Source organism: Cinclus cinclus, chromosome 17 (assembly GCF_963662255.1).
Source record: "Cinclus cinclus chromosome 17, bCinCin1.1, whole genome shotgun sequence".
Lineage (NCBI taxonomy): Eukaryota > Metazoa > Chordata > Aves > Passeriformes > Cinclidae > Cinclus > Cinclus cinclus.
Window position 1 is genome coordinate 8,582,131 of NC_085062.1, and position 22,924 is coordinate 8,605,054.

General features: G+C 39.7%; 1 protein-coding gene across 1 annotated transcript in view; it reads right to left on the minus strand.

Annotated features, from left to right (window-relative positions):
- Positions 1 to 373: 373 nt before the first annotated feature.
- PI4KA (phosphatidylinositol 4-kinase alpha) overlaps positions 374 to 22,924 on the minus strand; it is a 54,472-nt gene continuing 31,921 nt past the window's right edge. Inside the window, exons 21-55 of the mRNA XM_062504587.1 lie at positions 22,306 to 22,442; positions 21,327 to 21,460; positions 21,096 to 21,178; positions 20,752 to 20,822; positions 20,510 to 20,634; positions 19,983 to 20,064; positions 19,281 to 19,364; positions 18,836 to 18,925; positions 18,228 to 18,347; positions 17,556 to 17,648; positions 17,031 to 17,187; positions 16,629 to 16,756; positions 15,231 to 15,389; positions 14,855 to 15,006; positions 14,217 to 14,324; positions 13,374 to 13,501; positions 13,178 to 13,297; positions 12,471 to 12,550; positions 12,144 to 12,337; positions 11,324 to 11,414; positions 10,372 to 10,539; positions 9,761 to 9,814; positions 8,430 to 8,550; positions 8,016 to 8,145; positions 7,829 to 7,899; positions 6,902 to 6,974; positions 6,692 to 6,762; positions 6,004 to 6,113; positions 5,305 to 5,409; positions 4,724 to 4,849; positions 4,171 to 4,291; positions 3,375 to 3,534; positions 2,441 to 2,530; positions 2,158 to 2,241; positions 374 to 1,071 (exon numbers count right to left, since the gene is read on the minus strand). Of these exons, the coding sequence (XP_062360571.1) occupies positions 1,020 to 1,071; positions 2,158 to 2,241; positions 2,441 to 2,530; positions 3,375 to 3,534; positions 4,171 to 4,291; positions 4,724 to 4,849; positions 5,305 to 5,409; positions 6,004 to 6,113; positions 6,692 to 6,762; positions 6,902 to 6,974; positions 7,829 to 7,899; positions 8,016 to 8,145; positions 8,430 to 8,550; positions 9,761 to 9,814; positions 10,372 to 10,539; positions 11,324 to 11,414; positions 12,144 to 12,337; positions 12,471 to 12,550; positions 13,178 to 13,297; positions 13,374 to 13,501; positions 14,217 to 14,324; positions 14,855 to 15,006; positions 15,231 to 15,389; positions 16,629 to 16,756; positions 17,031 to 17,187; positions 17,556 to 17,648; positions 18,228 to 18,347; positions 18,836 to 18,925; positions 19,281 to 19,364; positions 19,983 to 20,064; positions 20,510 to 20,634; positions 20,752 to 20,822; positions 21,096 to 21,178; positions 21,327 to 21,460; positions 22,306 to 22,442 (3,872 nt within the window). The 3' untranslated portion in view covers positions 374 to 1,019. The remainder of the gene's footprint in view (positions 1,072 to 2,157; positions 2,242 to 2,440; positions 2,531 to 3,374; positions 3,535 to 4,170; positions 4,292 to 4,723; positions 4,850 to 5,304; positions 5,410 to 6,003; positions 6,114 to 6,691; positions 6,763 to 6,901; positions 6,975 to 7,828; positions 7,900 to 8,015; positions 8,146 to 8,429; positions 8,551 to 9,760; positions 9,815 to 10,371; positions 10,540 to 11,323; positions 11,415 to 12,143; positions 12,338 to 12,470; positions 12,551 to 13,177; positions 13,298 to 13,373; positions 13,502 to 14,216; positions 14,325 to 14,854; positions 15,007 to 15,230; positions 15,390 to 16,628; positions 16,757 to 17,030; positions 17,188 to 17,555; positions 17,649 to 18,227; positions 18,348 to 18,835; positions 18,926 to 19,280; positions 19,365 to 19,982; positions 20,065 to 20,509; positions 20,635 to 20,751; positions 20,823 to 21,095; positions 21,179 to 21,326; positions 21,461 to 22,305; positions 22,443 to 22,924) is intronic.

A 22,924-nucleotide genomic window follows, 5' to 3' on the forward strand; every position in this document is an offset into this window, starting at 1 on the left:
CAAAAAGGGAAAAATCCCCCTAAAGAGGGGGAATAATCCCCCAAAGAGAGGACAGCCCCTGTGTTGAAGAGCCCATATAGAAGGACAAGCGTGTAGAAAGGGAAGAAAAACCCCAAAAGACCTATGTCCCAGCCCAGGATAGAGGTCCTTAGTCAGAAACAGTGGGGAGTTTTACCTTGGTTTACATTCCAGCTCTTGCACTAAACATTTATTTTATGAATAAAAAATGTCACTGGAAATGGACAAGCAGCTGAAGAAGAAATTAGATTTCTCTATCAGAGAGAAAGGGCATAATATAATGAACAGTACACAAATGTGCAGAGTGATGTATATACACTAAAAACAGTGCAGGGCAAAACATTTGCAACAGACACAAAGTCTAAGGTATTTTATTACATTTTATAGATTAAATATATCTTCAGTAGAGTCTCTTTTTAAAACACACAAAAGGAAAAAATACATTCTTCATGTACATATGAAATACTGACCATGTAGCAGGGACCATGTACAGTGCAAAGTATGAACACAGCTACACAGACATCACCACCTTGGATGATTATCAAGCTCTTTCTACAGTAAAACTGAAACAAGTTAGCATTACTGTTTCCAAAGAGAAATCCATACCCTTCTCTTCAATGGCATTTTGTGAGATTGTGCAGGAAAGGGTTGAATTTACTTTTTAAAGATACTATAAAACCCTTACATTGCATGAAAAATTATTGAACTCCTCAAGCTTTATCACATTCACACATTCATAATCGTAATACAATTTTTATTGTGATTGCAACCCAACTCCAAAAATCCAGGGGAAAAACAGTAATATATATAACCTGGTATAGAGAAAGGAATGAATCAGAACTGATTGTTGCAGTGTCCAGGAAACATGTACCCAACATGTACACACACATACACAGAGGGTGGAAGATAGCGAGGTGTGACAGAGCATCTCCTGTTTGTCACAAGTTTGGAGTGAGGGCACAGGGTTGCACATTTGACTTCGGCAGTGGAACTCTTAGTGTCTAGTAGGGGATGTCATTCTGGTAGTACTGGATCATGTCATATGTTCTGCTCCTAGAGAAGAAAAGCAAAGCCAGAGGTAAGTAAAAGTTTAAAAAAACACTGCACCCACTGTCAAGAAACATTCATCAGGATCCTACAGAGATAAAACATGGGTGAAGGAAATCAGCTGCTAATCAAATCTAGCCCTCCATTTTTTGAAGGTATTCTGAAGGCCCATTTACTGTTATGGACAGCACAAAACATCCTGCTCTTGATTAAAATAATTTTAAAAAAATATTTCCACACTTCTTAGTGTGACAACAGCACCAGCAGCTTGGATCCTGTGTTTAGGTAAACCACAAGCACATCACATGGCATTTGCAGTTTGTTTTAGGAGAAGGAAATGCATAATGAACGAATGAATGAAGCCCGTCAGGGCTGCATGGAGACAGGATTATGTGGAAATAAAATCATCTTAATTAAGGAGAATGCTATAATGAAAATAAAAGTTTTCAAAGCAGGGGAAATAAGAGCATTAACAGCAGCATCTCTGATGAGTGACTGAGCAAACAAATCTCAGCTTGTTACAGATAACTCAATTATCCATGGGCAGAGCTTATTCAGGTCACAGATAAACCATGCCACATGTAGAAAAACCTCAAGCTTGTCAGAACTAAACTGGTTCTGGCCATTCATACAGCTCTGTCACTGCCTTCAACCCTCAATATTCATCTAAGCAGGTGCACTAGCAAGCACTGGAACATCCATTCTAGTGGGGCTGTATCTGAGCCACTGGTCTCAAGCTGACTCCACATGGAACTACACAAGACTTTGTATTAGACTCCCCAGTATATCCCACGGAGTTTGTGTTATCTAACATAATAAAACATGCACTCAAGATGTTTAACTATTACATTTATTCTTTAAAATAACCAGCCTTTCTATTTGACCATCCTGGATTTAAATCTTCCTTCCCAGCACAAAACAGAGGAGATGCAGTACATTTAGAAATAATGCTGCGACCCTGCACTATCATCTGAATTACAAATTACTCAAAATTTTTTGCTATCTGACTGATAAAACTCTACTTTCCAGCTCTGTTCAAAGCCTGATGGCCCTCCTTTAGCCATAGGGAGAAGACATGCATAGAAGCCAAACCTGTTGCTGAGGAAACAATTCTGGATGATCTTGATGATGAAAATTGCAGCCTCCCTTTCAGTCATGTTGGGGCTGAACCTGTGCCTATATGCAGAAAATTATAATCAAATAAGAGAAAATTAGTGAAGTTTCCTTTGAATATGGTACAAATGCATCTTTGCAAAAGCTCAGCCAGGAGTGATTTCACTTGCTGCAAGTACCTACTTCTTGTGAAACCACTTGGTACAAATGACATAACATTTAACAAATAACATTTTCCAGTTCACACATATTGCTGACTTACTTCAACAGCTTGATTGTCTGCCCTCGGAAACAAGGCAGCCCTGTATCCAGCATCAAGGTAACCAGTGAGACCACAGCATCCATGTAAGGCCTAAAGAAAAAGAGAACAAAAATGTCAGAGCACTCACACTCCTGCAGCCTTAGCAGGTAAAGGAGACAAGCTGAGGAGTTCAATGAAGTGCATTCCACCTTTTTCTGTAATTAAATCAACACAGATAATCCTCTTACATTTGCTGGTGAATCTACACCATTGCTTGCAATCTGTCACTCTAATTAAATGTCAGTCCTTTATGTTGGACTGTCAGATGTAAATGCTGCAAGATGAAGTATCAAGGATTATGCAAAGTAATGCTTTAGCTAACAACATTTCCTTGGCATCAGAAAGGTGAAGCAGTGCACCAAAATAGTACAAAAGACTGAAACCAGCAACACCACAGGAAAATACTATCTTTTAATCTTAATTACTCTGTGTAATTCTTTTCTACATCAGCACAGCTTTCCTTCTCCTTCTTGTCCTCTTGCTCAGAACATTTATTATCTACCAGGCTATTACTCTGCTACCTGAGTTACACATTTGCTTTGCCACAAAAAACTGCCCAGACTGTTTCTCCTAAAGGAACCAAAATGATCTTGACTCCAAGACAGTAGTTTCTTATTATATGAACAGCGTACTAAATTGTGTGAGGAAATGTGTGAGACATCACATTTATAAAACAAATATATAAAATTTTGAAATATAACATAAGGACAGAAAAAAATACCACAAAGATAAGCTGTAAAACAGCAGGATTATTACATTGTTTCAATGTTTGCAAGATGTACCAGGACAGTCAACAAGCTCAGATTCCTTACAAATCAACATATGTTATTATTTACTTCTCATCTGGCTCTGGGCATGCAAAAACTTCCACTTTGAGCAGCTAAGAACACCTTACCTGACTGCCAGATAGCCTCTGACACACATCTCCATAAACCATTTGAATGGTGTAGCCTCCATTTTCCCTCCCATTATCATCACCATCTCATCAGTCAGTTTAATGTCAGGCTCCCAGCCCAGGTTTCCACCAGGTGAGCTTTCAAACATGAATCCAAAATCTGTGCACAAAAGATCAGCTGCCTCATAAACTTTGTTGGTTAATTGTGTTAAAGCTGACAGAAGCAAGAGAGGTGGATTGCATGTATTAATGTAAACATTTTAACACCAACTGGAAAAAAGCTTTGGTGAAGTGACGGAATACCAACAAAAGCATCATCACCATGACATGAGAAAAGATGTAAGAATGGTGATATCAAATAAACTGCTGAAATATTTGTGCAGTTTCAGAAAAGCAAAGCTAAAGCAGAGGTTACAGCCTCACACAATTATACAAATTTACTTGTGAAGTTTAAGTCATACCCTTGCAGTGATGCAAGGAATCCAAAGGAACATCTCTATAATTACACACAAGTACCTACACATGAGTACATAAACATGTGTCATCCATACTTACATGTGTATATACTTTCCTGAAGCTGACAAAACTTTGCAGAGCTAAATTTAGACTGAAGCAGCCAATACAAACACACAACACTTGGCATGAAGGCACAAAAACCTTCTAAGTATGCTTACAAACAGTGAAATCAGTACACAGATGGATTTCAAAGGGAAAATGGCTTCTTGTCTGTTATCAGCAATATTTAGGAGCAGAAAGCAAAGGTAATAACTGACATTCAGAGGTGCATATGACTGACCAATATGAATGATGTGTCCCTGTTTGTCCAGCATGATGTTGCCATTGTGCCTGTCCTTAATCTGGAGCAGGAACAGGAGCAGACTATAGGCAGCCATACTGCGGATGAAATTGTAGCGAGCCTGTACAAACAAGTTAAAACAAATCAGAACAACTTACAGAATTTAATAACTCTCCATCAGGAGAGGAGACAGATGAATAAAGTTTCTTTTCTTTTCTTTTCTTTTCTTTTCTTTTTTCTTTTCTTTTCTTTTCTTTTCTTTTCTTTTCTTTTCTTTTCTTTTCTTTTCTTTTCTTTTCTTTTCTTTTCTTTTCTTTTCTTTTCTTTTCTTCCATTCATGATTAGTTTGAAGCAATGTCCAATGACATTCTCCATACATCTATAGCTACAATTACTTCTTTAGCTAACTCACTAATAGCTAAAAATGGATTATCAGCATCAGGAACTAGATAAACCATTATAGTAGTCATTATTGCAATTATTTGTCATTATTTCTTACAGATAGAATGTTTCTCAGTTGACATTTTGCTGTACTTGCCCACTGATATTTTACCTTCTGGAATGCAAGGGTAGACTCATCTCCATATTGCCTTGTGAAGTAATCATACATCCCAAAGTCTGTCTGCCTGCCCAGCTGGTCACGGGATGTGCAGTCAGGAATGCACTCAATAACACCACACTGGAGGGGAGGAAGAGGAACAGCTTTGTAAAGCATGCTTCCAAATATATTTTGTTCACGGTACTTGGCAGTCATACAGGTTCTCTGGGAAATGTGAGGAAGCCAACAGATCACCAAATACAGAATTTCTAGTTTATTAATTTTAAGAAAGTATATCCTCTCTTTTAGGTTTTTCATGCAATTAAGACAAGCTCTGTGACTTTCCACTGCTTTGCACAATGTAGTCCTAGAAATCAAACAACAAACATCTGCAAGCAGCAAAATTTTAGAGCCAAAAGCTTTAGAAGAGCAGGAAGCAGGAGAGGAAAGACTCTTTCTATTGCTGATACTCCAAATATTTGGCATAAGTGATGTGGGCAGTACTTCCTTGTAGCATGGAATTTTTGTGTGCTGGAAAAAAGTATTTTTGAATTAGGAATGAGATTCTACAGCACTACAGTTAATTGCCTACTTACCCCAGGAGCTGTGGCCACCACTCTATATGGAAACACAAAAAGATCCAGGCCTACCAGCTGAAATATGTTCTTGAAGAGATCGATGATTTGTAAAGCTAACATGTCCTGTCAGACAAGAAAAAAATTGCACAAACATTACAGGGGTTGCAGGTCATAAACTGGATTGTAAATATGCTCTGAAGAACTCTGAAGTGCACATTAAGTTAAGCAGGTGTGCAGACGTGTGCTTGTGCATGTGCTACTGGGGGAAATCAAAAAGAGAACTGATAAATGTTGTGTGAGTGGGCAGCAAGCAACACTGGTGATTTAACTGCTGACCTAAGAATGAACTGCCTATCACCCTTTGATAAAACTATATAACTCTAGGGATAATTACCAGCATCCCCTCTTAATCAATCAAACTTCAATGTACAATGTCCCACCTCAGGAACTATCACTGTATTACCAACAGCTCAACTGAAAAATAGACACTGTAAATTTTTTTTAAAGCTTGGTAAACCTGTCTTGACAGAATGGCCTTTATTTCCAAACCAGCCTTTCTCTAGGGGTACAACACAATTCTCCCTCTCAGTCCATAACTAGCACAGATTACCAAAGCTCCAAAGAAAAATATTTCCATACTAAATTATTTTCTTATGCATTATGCATTATGACCTACAAATCTGTCTCCTCTAAGTGCAAAGCCCAACAGCTTTGTACCTGTCTGCAATCATCGCCCACTTTAAAGATCGCTGCCTGCCAGCAGATTTTCTGACTGTCCTCCTCCTCTTCTGCACTTTCATCAATGGAGTCAGAGCGACAACGCAGACCTGCAGCAAGAGAACCAAGCAAAATCCAGACATGGACTTTAATTAGTAATTTTCTATTATGACAAGCCCTCTGCACTCAAGCCCACAACATTTCACTGCAGGTGCACCACAGATATTTCTGCTTTACAAGGTAATTACCGTAAGATAGTTCTCTTTGTCTAGAATTAAAACATCTGTGACCTGTGTTCATGATTTACCTGATAAATGCCTGCATTGCATTGAGCTAGTCAGCTGGACACTCCCACAAAATGTCTTGTGAGAGAAAAACTGCCAAAACCTGGATTTTGCTAAAAACCCAGAAAAGGCCAGCCATTTCTATTTTAGTCTAAAATAACTATTATAATTTCTTCAAGAGCCCTATGTGGCTTGCTTCTTGAGACTTTAAAAAAGATTTAAGTTTTCAGAAATTTCTTCTCTCTTCCTTCAATCCAGTTTAATTTCTCAGCTGAACCTTGGCAGATAAAGTTCAGCACAGAAATGTATTTTCTGCAATGGTAGAGGTCACTAAAAGCAGGCAGTTTTAAAGGAATTGCTGACTGTTAATTAGTAGTATAAATGATTAAGTTGCAGTTACTAACCTTCTTTTTCAAGTTCACTGACTCCACATCGTTTCACTTTAAATTTGGCCAGATAGGGTGCTTTTGCTGCACTAAATTACAGTAGAAACAAAGATGATGGCAAGTGCAATTAGCCAAACAAAAATTTATAGAAAAATACTTGAATATCATTAATTAACAAGCATATGTGTGTGTATATATATATATATATATATTTCAAGAGCATGGTACCTCTGCATAGGAGTTCCTGATTTGTAATCAATATCCAAAACAATTGCTTCAGGATTGCTGGGCAAGTAACAGCCTGCAAAACAAAGCAGACAGCTGAGAACAAATTCACTGGCTAGTGAGACACTGCAAACTGGACAGTAACTGATGTCAGTGTCTACAACTTCAGTACATAGTTTTGAATTAATGTTAGAGAGAAACTGGAGATTACAGTCTGTGAGTCATGAAGGATCTGGCATCCTTTGCATTATTGAGAGATTCCCAAAAACTATAAAATACAGTTTTGAGCTAATACTGCAGAACCTGTAGCATAGAGAGGTACGGAGAGGACACTTCTTACAACAGTCCCAAATTAGATGTGGCAGCAGCCCCAGTGCACTGGGCAGTGCCCTCAGCCACCAACACATGATAGAAGGTTTGAGACCTGTTAGAGGTCAGGAAAAGCCTTCATCAAACTCCATTTTAAAGAGAAGATTCAGGCTGGGATTGTTCAAGATTTGAAAGGACCCTCAGATAATGACGTTTCAAGGGAATGCCTGATGGGAGAAAGAAAGGAACTGGACATGCTTCATTCTTGAGATAACAGAACTTCTCAAAAATACCATGTGTTTTTTAAAAAGAAAGTGGTAGAAAGCAAGAGAGTTTATTTATCCTTCTTCTTCAGACATACATTGCTAGTTTTATCCATGATATATATTATCTAACTTGCTTTTGGTTAAGTTTTGATGCATCATATGATGCACCACTGAATGAGCAAAAAATATTTGAATTTTTCAAGAGAGAAACAACTGAACAAGAACAGCCACCAGTACCAAAACTGAAGTCTCTACAAGCTGCCACTTATAGGGATTTCAAGATTTGCTTGCAGAAAATAAATAATCATGTTGAATGCAAAAGCCCACAATTTTATACAACTAAATCACATCTTACCAGGCTGCACTTTCACCTCAGACAGAGCACTCAAACAAGCTTTTTTTCTTTCATCTCCTTTAGGGAATGGCCTAGAAAGATAAATTATCTTTTCATTATCTGCATATTATATATTACTCTACACACTAGCCTCAAATTTGTTTCAAGCTTATACAAACAGAGCACAATTTCTAAGTACAATACTTACTTGATAATGGCTGAAACATTGGTGATTTTATTAAAGAAATCAAACTCCCGTTGGTAGAACTCCTTGGCTGGGCCAGACAATGAGCCAGTTATCTCCTCCACTAACTGCTCCAGAAGCTCCCCAATGTCAGCTGCATGTGAAAAAAAGGAAGCATCTCCATCAGCAGCTTATTTCAGAAAGTAAAATGATATGGGTGATGGAAATAAGTACCTTTGGATAGCATTCAGAAAAAGGAACCAGCACCCTGTCCTTGATAGACTCTGTCAGGCATTGACATAGAATGGGCCCTACCTCTATTAATAAAAGAGAACTTCCCAGCTTAAAGGATTCTTCCTGACAAGCAAGAAGTGGGAAGATTTAGCATGGACTGGGAAAAGGAAAGGAGTCAAGTAGATTATATTTTAAAGTACTCACGATCTTTATGGTGTCCTTCTTCATCCAGGTAGATATTAGTCTTCATGTTCCAGATGAACTGGTGAGCCAAAAGCTGAGATTTGGAAGCTGCCCACAGGATGTATTCCCTAACGTAACCCATCTGCAACCATATGCAGACCAGTAAGGATCAAAGTTCATTACAACTCTCAGACTCAATATTACTGCTTCTACCAGCTATTCAAACCCAAAAAGTGTTAAAGGGATGGAAAGGAGACCTCTGCACTCACACTCACTTTGCTAAAAAGGCATGAATGAGAGTGTTTTTAAAAAGGTAGTGACCTGATCTTAAACTGTTTTCAGCTTTGTTACTGACCCATTCTGTTATTTTAATCAGCCTTTCCCCACCTCTATGCCATTGTCCATCTGTTCTTTTTGGATTTCAAATCCGTTTGAGCTCAGAGCATCTTCTAGTATGTGTACAAAGCACAGTGTAACAGGGCCACTGGTCTTGCCTGGCATCACTACGTGCTCCTGTAATACCAGACGTCTACACAGTGTCACAGGGATTGTACAGTTTGGTGGCAAGAACTGCATGTGCTGGCACAGTTCCACTGAAATTCTGGGAAGAAACAATACACTTACAACGTTGAAGTGTCCAAGAAAATCATATTCCTTCCAGCAGCCACATTCCCTTTCCTCTACCTGCAACTATTTTTGTTGTCTGCCGATGTTTCTAGAGGAGTTTGATTGGTATTAACAGACAGGTGTCTGAAGTTCATGTTCTGCATTGCAGAGCTCTCAAAGAATAACTACAGACAGTTACCCACACTGTGGGATGGGAATATGTTCACCTGAAAATAAAGCACTGACCACAATTCACTGCCTTGCTGGCAGGTAAAACGATCTCACATCAATGAACTCTGAACTTGGTTGTCAAGATTTACTTTGGCTTCTGCAAGATGAGGCTGAGATCTGACTTCATACATGTCACGGAGCACAAGACACTCCTGGATGTCTTCTCTGATTAACTCCACAGCAAAATGATTAAGGGTAATGGTTTAATTTCTTTACTGGTTGTCTCGTGCAGACCTCCAAAAGCTTTATTCAAAGAGTCCTCACCTGGGGCTTCCCATAACAGAATCTCTTTCCTGACAGATGAGCTATATAGCCTTTCTCAAGTTTATCTGTTCATAAATGAGGTATATCCAAAGCCAGCCAGCCTCTAGAGACAATATTTTTTTATGTGTTACATACAGGATAATAATCAGCAGCATTAGATTATGCTTAATTTTTGTTTTATTTACTGCTTTAAATCCAAAAGCTGAATTAAAAATCTGTTTTCTTCACATGCATCTGATTCACAATCTCACCTTGTCATACCGCAGTGCCTGAACTATCTGTGGAATGTAGAATAAAATGGCATCCTGAAAGAGAAGGGATGGCAGGGCTTTACTGTTTTGTTTTAGTAGTCAGAAAAGAAGATGAGTCACATACACAGAGAAAAGGTCCTTTCAGTTAGGTGATAAACAAAATCCCACTGCCTCTTTACTTTAAACTCTCTATGTGTATGCAACTCTCTAAAAGCAAAGTATTATTCTGTTTAGTTACTCCCTTCAAAAATATAATTAAAAATCAGGTACTTCACAGTCCTGACAGAAATCTGACAAGCGCTGAAAACCAGTTTTCTACTGCTTTAGAAGAAACAACTTTGTCATCGAGAGAAGAGGCAAAAGAGATGATTTGAGAAGGGCAGTCTGAAGAATTCAGCTCAGTGTCATTTACAACAAAGCTGCAAATACATGAGCCAGTTTTACACAGGACAATCATCTTCAAGTTTCCATCCCACTCTGTGCACATTCTGTGGTGTGCTGTGCCCATTTAGCACATGTCTCTCCATGGCATTAAAATGAAACTTGTGGCCACAATGACCGGGGCCATAACTTCCCCTGGAGTGTTAAGGCTTTCTTGGAGCTCTTCTTACCGGAGGGAAAGATCGCAGGACTTTAACTCCATACTGGGCTGTCAGAGGATGAGGTGGATACATGCTGGAGAAGTAGGACAGGCCAGTTGGTGGATCTGTGGGTGCCCAGCACAGAACGTGGCTGAGCTCAGGTGCATCAGCATCAATCGTGTGCCAGGTAACCAAGTACTGAAAAAGCAAGTCAGACACAATAGGGGTTTGTAGCACTCACTGATGTGTGGGTATTACACATCAGACAGTAATGATGTCATCTAGCTCCCTCCAGGGCAAGTGAAATATGGAACATTTTGTTTTACAAAACTATGGCTGTTTTATCTAATGCATTTTTTTCCATGGAAACCTAGCTGTTGGAATCACCTCACCTCCCAGAACACCAAATGAAGTTACTAAAAACACAATCCGGGAGTTCTTGCACAGGGAGGAAGAAGAAAGCGTAAGTAATTTTGAAAGGGTCAAAAAAGGTTCAATTTTCCTGCCATCTATTTTACAGGGGATATACAGAACACAGCTCTGACAGGACTGTCCCTCACAGGACTAAAGTGCTTCACTGCAGATGAGCATGATGAACCTTCCAGACCTTGGCCTCCAGATACACAAAAAAATTATGCTTGAAATAACTTCAGCAGCAGCACTCATCATGGCTTGGTCCAGTGATCTTTTCACTTATTATGTCAAAGGAACAGAAATGGTGGCTGTACTGCAAGTGATGAGTTTTGAGCCATTTTGTGTACAGTGAGAATACCCAGAAGAAAAATGTACCATTAGCTAATGGGCTACCTCTGTGATTCTACCCTCAGCACCCTACTTCCACAGTTGTTCTGTCATTCTCTCCTACCACAGATATGGGTAGCACTAGAACACACTCTGTCGTAAGTCAAGACTGTATTTTGCAATATATCTAAATGAAATGGGCCTCTTGGGGCCCTGTAACAGTAAAAACATTCACAGGTACCTTTATTGCCTCAGGAACATCACTAACAGCTCCCGGGTCCAACCGGACCAGACGGGTCACTTCTGTTCCAATAGCTTCAGTGTTCTTAAACCTAAGTATAACCAGGAACATAATAACACTATTACAAAATGCTGATGGCTGTTTCTATTTATGTGAAGATGAGGACAGCAGAAGGCATATAACTGTATGCTCAATAAACAAATAGTCCAACTATGAAATAATGTACACCAATATGCTGTGGAAAGAGGATTCCGAAACAACTGGTCCTCATCCAGTGTTTTTTGTATAAACTAGTTGCATTGCAGCCCACTTCCACTAGTGGATTCTTGGCTGAAATATTCTGTCTTGGATTCTACAGCAACCAGTGTACAGAACTCTACTTGGCAAAAACTATCTCTGTTGTAAGGGGGAAAGAATTTCCTTTCCCTTCCAGAGCCAAGTATGCTAATTCCCCTATTATACTAACGTGCAAGCCACTATTTAGCTAAAACACTGCATTCCAAGATACTTTTAGTACTGCTTAAATGCTATGCTTGCTAATGGGCTGAATGCTTTTAAAAACAAACCTGATTTCTTCTGAATCAAACACTGTCTAAGCACTGGCAAAGAGCAGATGGTAGGAAAGGCAGTTGGACTTCATTAGTGACTGAGCCAAATGAGTCTATTAAGTAATCTAGTTCTTTACAAAGGTCTCAAAGAGTTTTGACAATATGCAAGAGGATGCAACTAGCAGCAAGTGCTATCAGCACTTACCATAAATTCTCACTCAACTTCTAAGGCAGCAGTAATTGCATCAGTTGTTTCTTTTGAAATATCTCACCTGGTAGGCAGCTGCACAGCAAGATGAGGAGAAATGCTCCAAGCCAGATTCACATTATCCTTCCACTGCTTCTCACTAAGACTGATGTATTTAGACCTCCAGTTTGCTACACTGCTCTCCCCAGTTTGATCCAACTCTAGCTCAGGGGAAGACAGTGGATTGTACCACGTGATCAAGCGCTCAATCTCAGTAGCCTGAGGGAAACAGGAAAAAAAAGAGTTTTCTAGAAGCAAAACACTCCCAATCTCATACTTTAGTTTATATAACCTGCAACAATAAGAGGGTCTTAGAAATTCATGCAGTTTGCCCATCCTTCTGATGACTCACCAGCAATGAGAGCAGTAACGTCCTGCGCTTCATGTAGTACTTGTGCAGCTGTGTCCCCCTGTTTGTCTTTTTGGACATTCCTGGAGAAAAGGATTAAAAAGCTTTCAGTGGCTTTTGTTCAGTAGGTTAAACTGTACTTTCAAACTGTCCACACCTGGAAACATGAACACAGAAGAATTGAGTAACCACAGGACACCTGTAACAGATCAGGGTGTGGGCAGGATGTCAGCACTGCAACCACTCATTGGGCAAGTGTTCTTTGAATATCTGGAGTACAACAGGCTACAGAGACACAACTGTAGCCAGCAGTGCATCCACTTTAGGAAAATGACAGTTTACTAAAAAGAAAGAGCATGTAGCTTTAAAACTGTACAAAAACACAGTCCATGATCTAATGTCACTAGGAGCATGTTACCACGAAGCAAAAAATTTCCTTACAGGATTTCAATACCACTTGACTTCTTCCAGCCTTATTTCTCCTGCACAACAGAATTGAACAGTCTACCAAAAAACTCAGGTGATTTCAGAACTTTCCTGCTTGTTACCAGTGAGACTTTTTCTGCCTTCATTTTTCAGTTTGGCACTGGTAATGAAATACCCTGCCAGAATATGAGCCTGAAGTTTAAAGTAAATATTGACTTCAAATATCTGAACAAAAACTATGCTGTAAAATTGGCTGTAATGAGCTGGTTACAATCAAAAAATACCTGATTTTTTAGATATGGTTGACATGCCACTGGACAAAGGGTAAGTATTTATCCATCCTTGTGTAGCCTGCTGCCGAGATCCAACATTGATATCCAGGTTGCTCCTGGTGTCTTGATTATCTAAGAACAGAGCACAGATCTGATGCAGAATCCAAATAAACCAGACACTTTTAAAACAGCACTTAAAGGAACTGACCAGGTGGCACAAGTTGGCTGGCAGTCAGATACTTCTTGTCTGAGAACATTGCTGTCCAAAACTTGATCAAGATGCTGATATCCTCACGGAGCCTCTTTTCCCCTTGTGTAGGGAACTTTGAAGGACAACTTGAAGAAATCACACAAATAATGTGATGCTGAATGCATCAGGGGGGAAAAAACTTCCAGCAGTCAAAAACCCACACCAAGCTAATCAAGTAATATTTCTCATTGTGACTGAAATCTACAAGGATGAGACCACACAGCACTCCATTTTATCCTCATGACTTTATCATGTCTGACTGAAGGGCTCAAACTTCCAATTATAACTGAAAATTAAGGCAGCAGTCTGTCAGTATCCTGGATTCATTTGAAAGTTAGTATTAGGACTGACTGACCCCCTCACATTCAGACATTCCTATCAATTACATTTTCTTTTGTGCCTGTGTCTAATGTTGAAATAACCAGATTCAGTGTGGCTGCATTTTGGAAACAATAAAACTGTATTTCAGCCACACACACTTTAACAACAGTTCTTTAAACCTTACAAATCTAGATACAGTTTTGAGCACTGAAAAAACATCAAAATAAGGAAAAAAGGGAAAAGAACAGAAACATCCCTGCTTTTTAAATCACACATAAAATCTGAAACTAATATCTAAGCCTCTTTGAGATAATTTATGAACCATACTAAAGCACAAGACACGTTTCTGTTAAAGTGGGTAAAAAAGGAAAGGAAGAAAAATCACTAGAAGAGAAAGACAGCTGCTGCTTTGAAGTATCACTGAAGGTTCAGGAAAAACACAAGCACATTTTCAGTGAGTTGTTTCAAATAGAAGAGTACCTGAAATAATCAAAGGCAGTTGAATAAATCTTTTCTCTCAAAACATTTCGGATAGTTGCATTTGGAACCACATCAGCATGCAGCAAAGACAAACCCAGGGTCAGCAACCTAATAAGCAAAATATAGAATGGAAATGTTGGCTCTCTCAAAATGGTGACCATTATACCACCATGCAAACCACAACTACAGCTGTAACTGTAGCCTGAGAAGTGTCTGTTTCAGAGCTCCTGGCAACCTGTTCACATTATCATCAGTCTGTTTCAAAGCTGTGGCTGCTGAACCAGAGAAAGTGAAAGCCTTCAATCACAAAAGGTGAAAAATAACTGATGAAGCAACGACTACATACATTACTAGATCCATGATGTGGGCAATTCACTATATGAAACCATCCCATGAGATTTCCTGAAACACCAAAAAAATTACTTTCAAGCTGAAGTGATCAACTTCTGCTTTGAAAACAGAGCTTAGACTGCATCACTGCAGGTTTTTAAAGCAATTCTCAGCACTTGAAGCCAAGGACAAGTTTAAAGTGTAGTGTCTAGTTGTTTTCCTCCATCTCCCTGTAACCTTATTTCTTCTCCCTATAATCCAAATTCTTGTTTCTGTGATTCCAGAAGGAGAAGCCCAAAAGCACTCACTTAAATCGGGGCCCAATGGCTGCCACGTGCCGGTTCAAGCTGCCTTTCGCCCCCCCGATGTTCAGGGACAGGGACCGCTGGAGCAGGCTGGAGAAGATCTCGATTTGGTCAGAACTGCAGTATTTGGCTATTTCAAACCTCTGCACCAAAAACTGAGAAAAAGAGACAGACATACCATGCCTCCTTTGACCTTTCTGAATTTCAAACTCCACCCCCAGACTTCTATGTTTCAAACACCTTTCTCCCCCTCATTGATTGTGCTCATCTAAACAGAGTGCCTCTCCTGGCTGTGAGTACATGACTCCAGTCCTTTCCCAAATCACAGCAACAGGAAATACAGACTGCCACAGGTGGGACATTCAGAAGAAACACACACCTCTATCCAGATGTAATGTGGGGTCACCTCTGGTGGACAGGGCCTTGGCTGGCTCTCCTCTGAGGCTGCTAGTGGATCTGCTTCTTTCTGCTCTGCAGAAAACAGCCCAACTTTCTGCTCCACTGTCATTTGCCAGGCTCCTGCCATTTCCCGCATGAACTGCAAAAAGGAAGGTGATAGTGCTTCTTGTTTCAAGAGCATTTTCTTATATGGAAAGCACAGTCTTTCCCCACAGCACACATAAGAACCTACTACAACAATTAAAATTCACTGCAGTGCTGACGGAGAGGCAGAGACAAGCTTATCCCACCTGACAGAAAATGTTTCTTTCACATACTACATTACAAAAGGATGAGAGACTTCCCTCAGAATCTCAGCTAGTAACAGAAAGACTAAAGGCAGCAGCATCCAGGCACTGTATTTTGTTGAGGAGACTGAACTGTTGGATCAGCCCATGCCATCCATCCTCCTGCTCTACTAAAGGCTGCTGTCTCCCACATAAGCCCAGCAGAGACAAGCACATGGCAGGTTCCCATGACCTGCAGGACACAGTTTGGCCCCTGAGCACACTGAACACACTCTGGCTAATCAAGCACAACACAAACATGGCACATAATTCAGTTTTGCTGATCCTGCTCTCAGGAGCAGCATCCTCTGTAGTAAAGGAGGCTGAGCAACCCAGGGCGCTTCCCTGCTCTCCTCAATCAGATACAAAGATATTTCCCCAAATGTCCAGTGGAAAAAAATTAAACTCATGCTTAAGAAGTTAACTAGTGAAACCTGCATGTAAACTCAACTCAGTAAATTCAGATGGATGATCATCTCCAGCAAGTGAAACACTTGGTGCTCCCTAAGCAAAGCAATTACCAGAGCTTTCTCAGCTGCGTGGACTGTCACTATACCATGCTGAGTTGCTTTATTACTATTACATCGATCTCATCTCAAAAAGTACAACTGGTTTAGCCTGTTACAGGATTAGGACATTTGCCAGCCTATGTTTTTATGTAATGGTGCAATACCAGATACCAGAGGCTGATTAATGAGCAGGGACACTGATTTCTCTGTTTTAAAACACCATTCTATAGTTTGTGATAATATAGAGTCAATTCATGAACTGCTCAGGCATCTCATCAGCCAAGTAAATTCTACAGCTGGGATTCTAACAGGTTTCTTTTGCTGTAACACTCATGCTGTTGAGAAAGGTCTGCTTCCCACAGTCCATCTCGTGGGGGTGCTCAGACTTCCAACAACATAGGAACAGAGACTTCCTGGCAGGCTAAAGTGATTAACAGTGCATTTAAACATCCTTGACACAGATTCACAATATCTGTAAATCTCTCAAAATCTTCTCTCTTCCCCCTCACAGTGCAGAGAATGAGTAGTTAAATCGCTTCGTACCGGCACTTCTATTCCATTCTTGGCAGCAAGCAGCCACTCCCAGCAAGCAATTGCTGTTTCCATGCCATGTTCATTGAACATTCGTAGGGGTCCCCAACACAGATGATGAAGGAGCTGGGGATCACAGTCTGAAAACAAACATTCACTCAGATTTCTCCAACAGAACAACTGCTTTTCACATCAGCATGAAATCAGTGTGCACCATCGGTAATAATCAGTTCCTAATAATAAATAGCTTCTGGTTTAAGGAGACTTCTCCCCAACATAAGCTTAATTGAAAAAATTCAAAACACAGTTTTGCTGCAAGTTGATGCATACTGGGCTGGTACATGGACAGTTTCTGTAGTTTATTATTCTTGGCATTCACTGTCAGAAAGCAGAACTCCATTTGGTTTTCATTACCTTTGCTGCTTATTAGCAGTGCAGTTAACTTAAACATGGCCTGGGTGTAGAACTCAGTATTGCTTGATTCAAGAGCAGCATTCAGGTCTTTGACCATAAGTTTATTCAGGTCAGATGTTCGTCCTGTGGCATTTGAGAACTGAATCATTCCAGAAACCTGTAAAATTCAGGGGTGTTTTCAACAGAGAAGAGTATTTCTAGGAATCCAGTTAAGTATTGGTCATGTGCTGACTGGGGAGCTCCACAAACAGAGGCATCTTTTGTTACTACTTTACCAAATCTTTAGCTTTATCTGCAATCTAATCTTTAGCTTTGTCTAACCTTTAGCTTTATCTGCAAGACTAACAGTTAAATTATCTGCTTAACAACCTAGGAAAATTATACTCTTTATCCTGAAGGGGTTTAGAGACTATGTTTCATGTAACATAGACCCATACACCAGTATAGGCTGGAAGGACATCATCCCCTGAGAAGTGATGCCAGAGCTTCTGGACAGCCCACATTCATGAGAAATCCTGTGCTTACCTCTCCTGCATAACGGTTGCGCAAGTTAAGGGAAGCCATGAAGTTGGAGTAGTCCTTCTTCACACAAGTTGGTCTTTCAGTCAGCTGGGTTGCCTATGGCCAGACCACAATAAGGTGCTTACACTGTTCAAATCAGACCATTTGTCTTTTTTATCTTTGTATTCCTTCACATGCTTGCAATCAGAATAGTATCAGGACTGTTACATACAACAGTGCCAGGACTGACCAAAATCAAATAAGGAATATGTGTGTTTTTTCCATGGATACAGGACCATAGAATATCCTAAGTTGGAAGGGACTGACAGGGATCATTGAGTCCAACTCCTGGCCCTGCACAGGACAAACCCAACAATCACACCACACCATTGGGAGCATTGTCCAAACTCCTCTTGAACTCTGTCAGGCTTGGTGCTGTGACCACTTCCCTGGGGAGCCTGTTCCCATGCCCAGCCACCTTCTGAATGAAGAACATTTTCCTAATACCCAGCCTTAAAGCTCCCCAACACAGCTTCATGACATTTCTTGGGTCCTGTTACTGGTCCCCAGAGAAGAGATCAGTGCCTACCCCTGCTACCCCTAGTGAGGAAGCTGTAGGCAGCAATGGGTCTCTCCTCAGCCCTCTAATTTGTCAAGGTTTCTCTGCAGGTGCACAAAGGAACAAACAATACTCACACCCAGAGTGGTGTTCTGCCTGTTGTAGCCTGCAAAGTGCAAAACGCTTTCTGTAGCCATGGCCAGTCCAGTGTGCTGCGACAGCCCCGATACCCAGTTCTGATGTTTGTTTAGGTACTCCTGAAAAAAAAACAACCCCACACTCCAAAATACTTGATTATCTTCAAAATAAAGCAGTTCATAAGTAAGTGTTGCATCACTGCAAACTATGGGAAATTTAAATATAAACAATTGTATACACAATTGTGATAAAAGACTGTCTCTACTCATCCCTTCTGGGCATTGTTCCCCTGGCAACAAGATTTTCTGAACGTCCTCCTAAATACACAAAGAATAAGACTCCTTCTGTATTGAAAATGAATAAAGTTATGAAGATAAATGCTTGAAGGCTGTGATCTTCTCTTAAAAGGATTTCTTCTGACAATAAAACCGTTTACGAGATGAAGTGTTTTGGACTACGTGGAAGAAGGCAATGTAATTAGCTGTCCTTTCACACAAAGATAGAATTCCTTCAGGCTCCTTGTTTTAGGGAAGGAAACACAATATAGGTAGATTTGCAGTGTCCAAGATCTGCAAAAATCAAGTTTTCACAGAAGCATGCCCACTACCTGTAGATGAGATTTTGTAACAGAGGGAGCCCATTTCATTGCCTCTTGCAGAATCATCCCACAGCGTGCAGCAAAGTCCTTGACTATACTCTAGAATAAAAAGCATCAACACAATCAGTAAAATACAGGACATTTAACACGAGGCTCTGGGTCTAATGGTGTAATAAGTAAAATAGGGATTAACACAGTTGCAGCAACATGACACAGTTAAAATTTTCTGTAACAGTTGAATGTGCTCTTGATTAGGAAAGAATTGTCACACTTTAAGTCAAGTAGAATAGTTAAAATCAGAAAAACATAAATACTGTGTCATATCCTATTAGAAAACTTTAACGTAGGGAAGTACTTTTTTTAAATGACCATTCAGAGTAGCTCATTAATTTATTTCCAAGCTATGAAAGGAGGCATTATTTCATTCTTTGATAAACCAAGGAGGGCGACCCACCTCTCTGGCTTCATGTGTGTCAGGGACTGTTATTCTGTAGGGAGCATCAGGAATGTCATAGTATGGTTGGTCCTTGTGAATATCCTAAAACAATTAATTATCAATAATTATCAACTCTCAGGAAGACAAAATTCATCATCACCTGACATTAACACTACAGATAGCAAACAAGAAGCCTGATTACCAAAACTTCTTTGCTAACATTTGTTCTCAATTTGAACAACTCTAAAAGAAACTGTACTTCAGTTTGATTTTCAGAATAAATAATTTCAAAAATCCAAAGTGCTCTCCTCAACATTTAGCATAAAAATGAAATTCTATAAAGCATTTCCATCTTCAAAAATTCTAGCATGGAACAGATTCAGGAAATACGGATACACATACACAGACTGGAGAGAATACAATTTGAAAACCATAATTCAGAGAAGACCAAACAAACCACAAACCAGAAAAACACCACTGAATTTTTATTTCAAATGAGACATTTCAACAATTATAAACCACATCTGACAACAACCTTTTAGCACTAGTTTTACTACTTATGAAATAGGGTGGCAAAGATAATTCCTGCTTTGCAGAATTTAAAATAAAGATTTTTATCAATCTTAGTAAAGGAAAACCAAATTACAAACTCAATTAAGTATCAAATAAATGCAGAAGAAAGCTAAAAAAGATAATGTTCTTGGAAAGCAAAGCACTTACTGCACTAAGAGACAGAGACAATGTCTGCAGAATATCTAGCATAGTCTTCAGCACAGTTCCACTCCACAGCAAGTGAGGAAATCTAGAGCAAGACAGAATTCAGAAACACAATAAGCATGGAGAGCTGAGGAAGGCCATTATTTCATCAAGGGAGCTGCTCAAAGAGCCAGCTTTATACATCCCTAGGTAAGCTCATACTCAACAGAAGCCACAAAGCCTGCCACAGCTCATGGCAGCCTGACTTCATCCAGAGCCAAAAGCTGAGGAGAGCTATTGCATAGGAGCTGAGATTGCATTTCTATGTATCATGGGAACTTTTGCTTTGCTCCACCCATGGAATACTAAGCAGACACACATTTTAACCAGGGGTCTCAGAGCTCAGGCTAAAAATACCATTGAGCGTAATTTTTCAAGGAGACGTTTCAGCAGAAGTAGCAGCCAAGAAATCCACTTGACCAGAGTGACCAAGTGCCTAAGCAACCACTAAACAGTCATTGTGAAAAGTGAAACATGAAATCTATACTCACTTGTCTACCAGACCAGATAAGTATTTGTCTGCAACTCTCCTGATTCTCTTGTGAATGTGGTTGAAATTCACCAGCAAGAACTGAGCATGTCTCTCCAGCTCTTCTTCATTCTCCTTAGTTTTAGGCTAAAAAACATGCCAAAGAGAAGTATAAAGCTCTTAAAGGAACAGACAAAGTCACTTTCATAAACTGAAATGAGAACATTTACACAAATTCAAAATTTTAGTTTCCAGGTAACCTACTTTATCAGCCATCATTGACAGGAAAGCTTCAAACACCTTATCAGCAACAGCTATCACACACTGCATCATGCCTGAGGAATGGAGAGAAGTGACAGGTTTCATTGTCAAAATTACATTTGTTTTATAAACCAGGCTTAACAGTTTAAAAGTGTTTATGTTTACTCAGCCAATATTGAACTTGTTTCAAAACAAAATCAGTGTTCTTGGCAAGAATAAAGCAGCAGCAATCTGGTGAACATGATTAATTTTGTTATCTAGCTGCTTGATTTGTTTCTGTTTTGCAGACCTGGAGAAAATTTCCTCATGCCTCAAGTTGAGAGGAAATCTAGACAGGTAAATCTTACCAGATTTGTCTTTCTGAATTGCTTTATCTTCAAAATAGCAAAACATGACTTGGAAGCGATCTTGGTCAGTTGAACGCAGAACCCTAGGGAAGGAGAGTTTTGTAAGTTGGAATGTTTAGGCGTTTTGTTTGCTTATTTTAGATTTTGTTTCAGGATTTACTGATAGTTTTGTTTTCGGGGTTTTTTTTGCTGCTTCATAAGTGAAAAAACTAAATATAGATAGACATATACCTCATATACTCCAGGCGGTAAACAGAAAGGAGATAGGTAGACATGGCAAAGTCCAACTTATTGATCAATGCTGACACTTCTGGAGGAGGATCCAAGAGATTGATTATGGTACTCCGCAGTTCATTTAATTCAGCCTAGAGATGAATACATGAAGTTATCTCAAGTGGGAGTCCTGTATTAGTTAGTGCCCTCAAACAAGCATTCAGCTATTTGTTAACATTTCAGCCTTCACAAACAATATGCCAGGATGCTTCTGCCTGCAGACTCAGACCAACCCCCCTGACTCAGCAAGCCACAATGCTTCAAATACAGAACAGAATTAAATTTGGAATCAAGCTTCTGGCAGAAATAATTGCTAATTCCCATGTAGTTATACCAATGAAGAAATACAATTCCTACACTAAATGTATGCAAGTTTGACCAACAGCACTGCCCAGCTCCTGAAACTTCATGTACTTGTGCCAGTCCTTGGTGTCACAGAATTACATATCTAGGCAGATTTCTGTATTGTTTGGGAGCCAAAGAAAATTTCATAAGCCAGAAAGAGTCCTTAGGCAAAATCTATCCTGCAAAATCTATCCTACAAATGCTATGCAGAGAGAATACCAGTATCAAGCAGAGCAAACTTAACATTTCTTTGAAAGCCTGAATGTGTTGCTTCCTTTCAAACTTGGCTTTCTTTTTTAATCAGTGCAAGTTCTGTTGGGTACAAAATGAGTGAAAAAGCACTAAGAGGCATCCATCTCCACAAAGACTTAGTTTCTACACCTAAGCAAGGTGGTGTAGCTACCCCACTAAACAGTTGTATTAACACTCCATAAAACTGACCCCAAGTCACTTAGGCACCCTGATGTCAGAAGAATAGTGTAAAATAGCTGCTTTTCACTAATAGGAGGCTATTTCAACATATCACAGGTACTATGTCATTTAACACTGGCAGACATTGTGGAAGGAGGTAATAGAAGAAATGAATTCCTACAGAAGTCACAGTGTCATTCTTCATGGCAGAGTTGTACTGCAGGACAGAACGGAGTGGCTCTTTGCTGGGAAATGTGAGTAAAGGAGACTTGGTGGCAATTTCACACACACCTTCATACCATTCTTCTGGCCAAAGACCTGGAACAGAAGTAGAAAGAGGAGGGTGGAATGAGGGATTTTTCTTTTTTTTAAATCAAGTTTCACAAAGGTACTTGCATTACCAAGCTTTGCATTACTTCTAGGGAAGATTTTTCACACTCTTAAGCACAGATACTCAACACACATAATAAATGTTCCAAACTTAGTATGTTCGGGTGAAGTTTCTACTTAAGTACCATTGTACTCCCTGTGTCTTCCATTTCAGGAATCTGGCTACCAAAACTCGTAACTAAGGCTATTAACTTTGGAATAAAACTAAGTGCAAGTTGTACTGTGCTGAATCTGGTAACAAAACTGCAAAGATTTAAAGAAATCCCACCAGAGAACTGTCATGTAAGCTGTTTGCTTTGAAGTGTCTTTATGCCTGTAATTTTTCTTCCAGCTACTTCCACCTGTGAATGGTTTGCACAGAGTTGCGTTTAGATTCATCAAAAGTTTAAATGTGAGCAGCAACGTTGTCC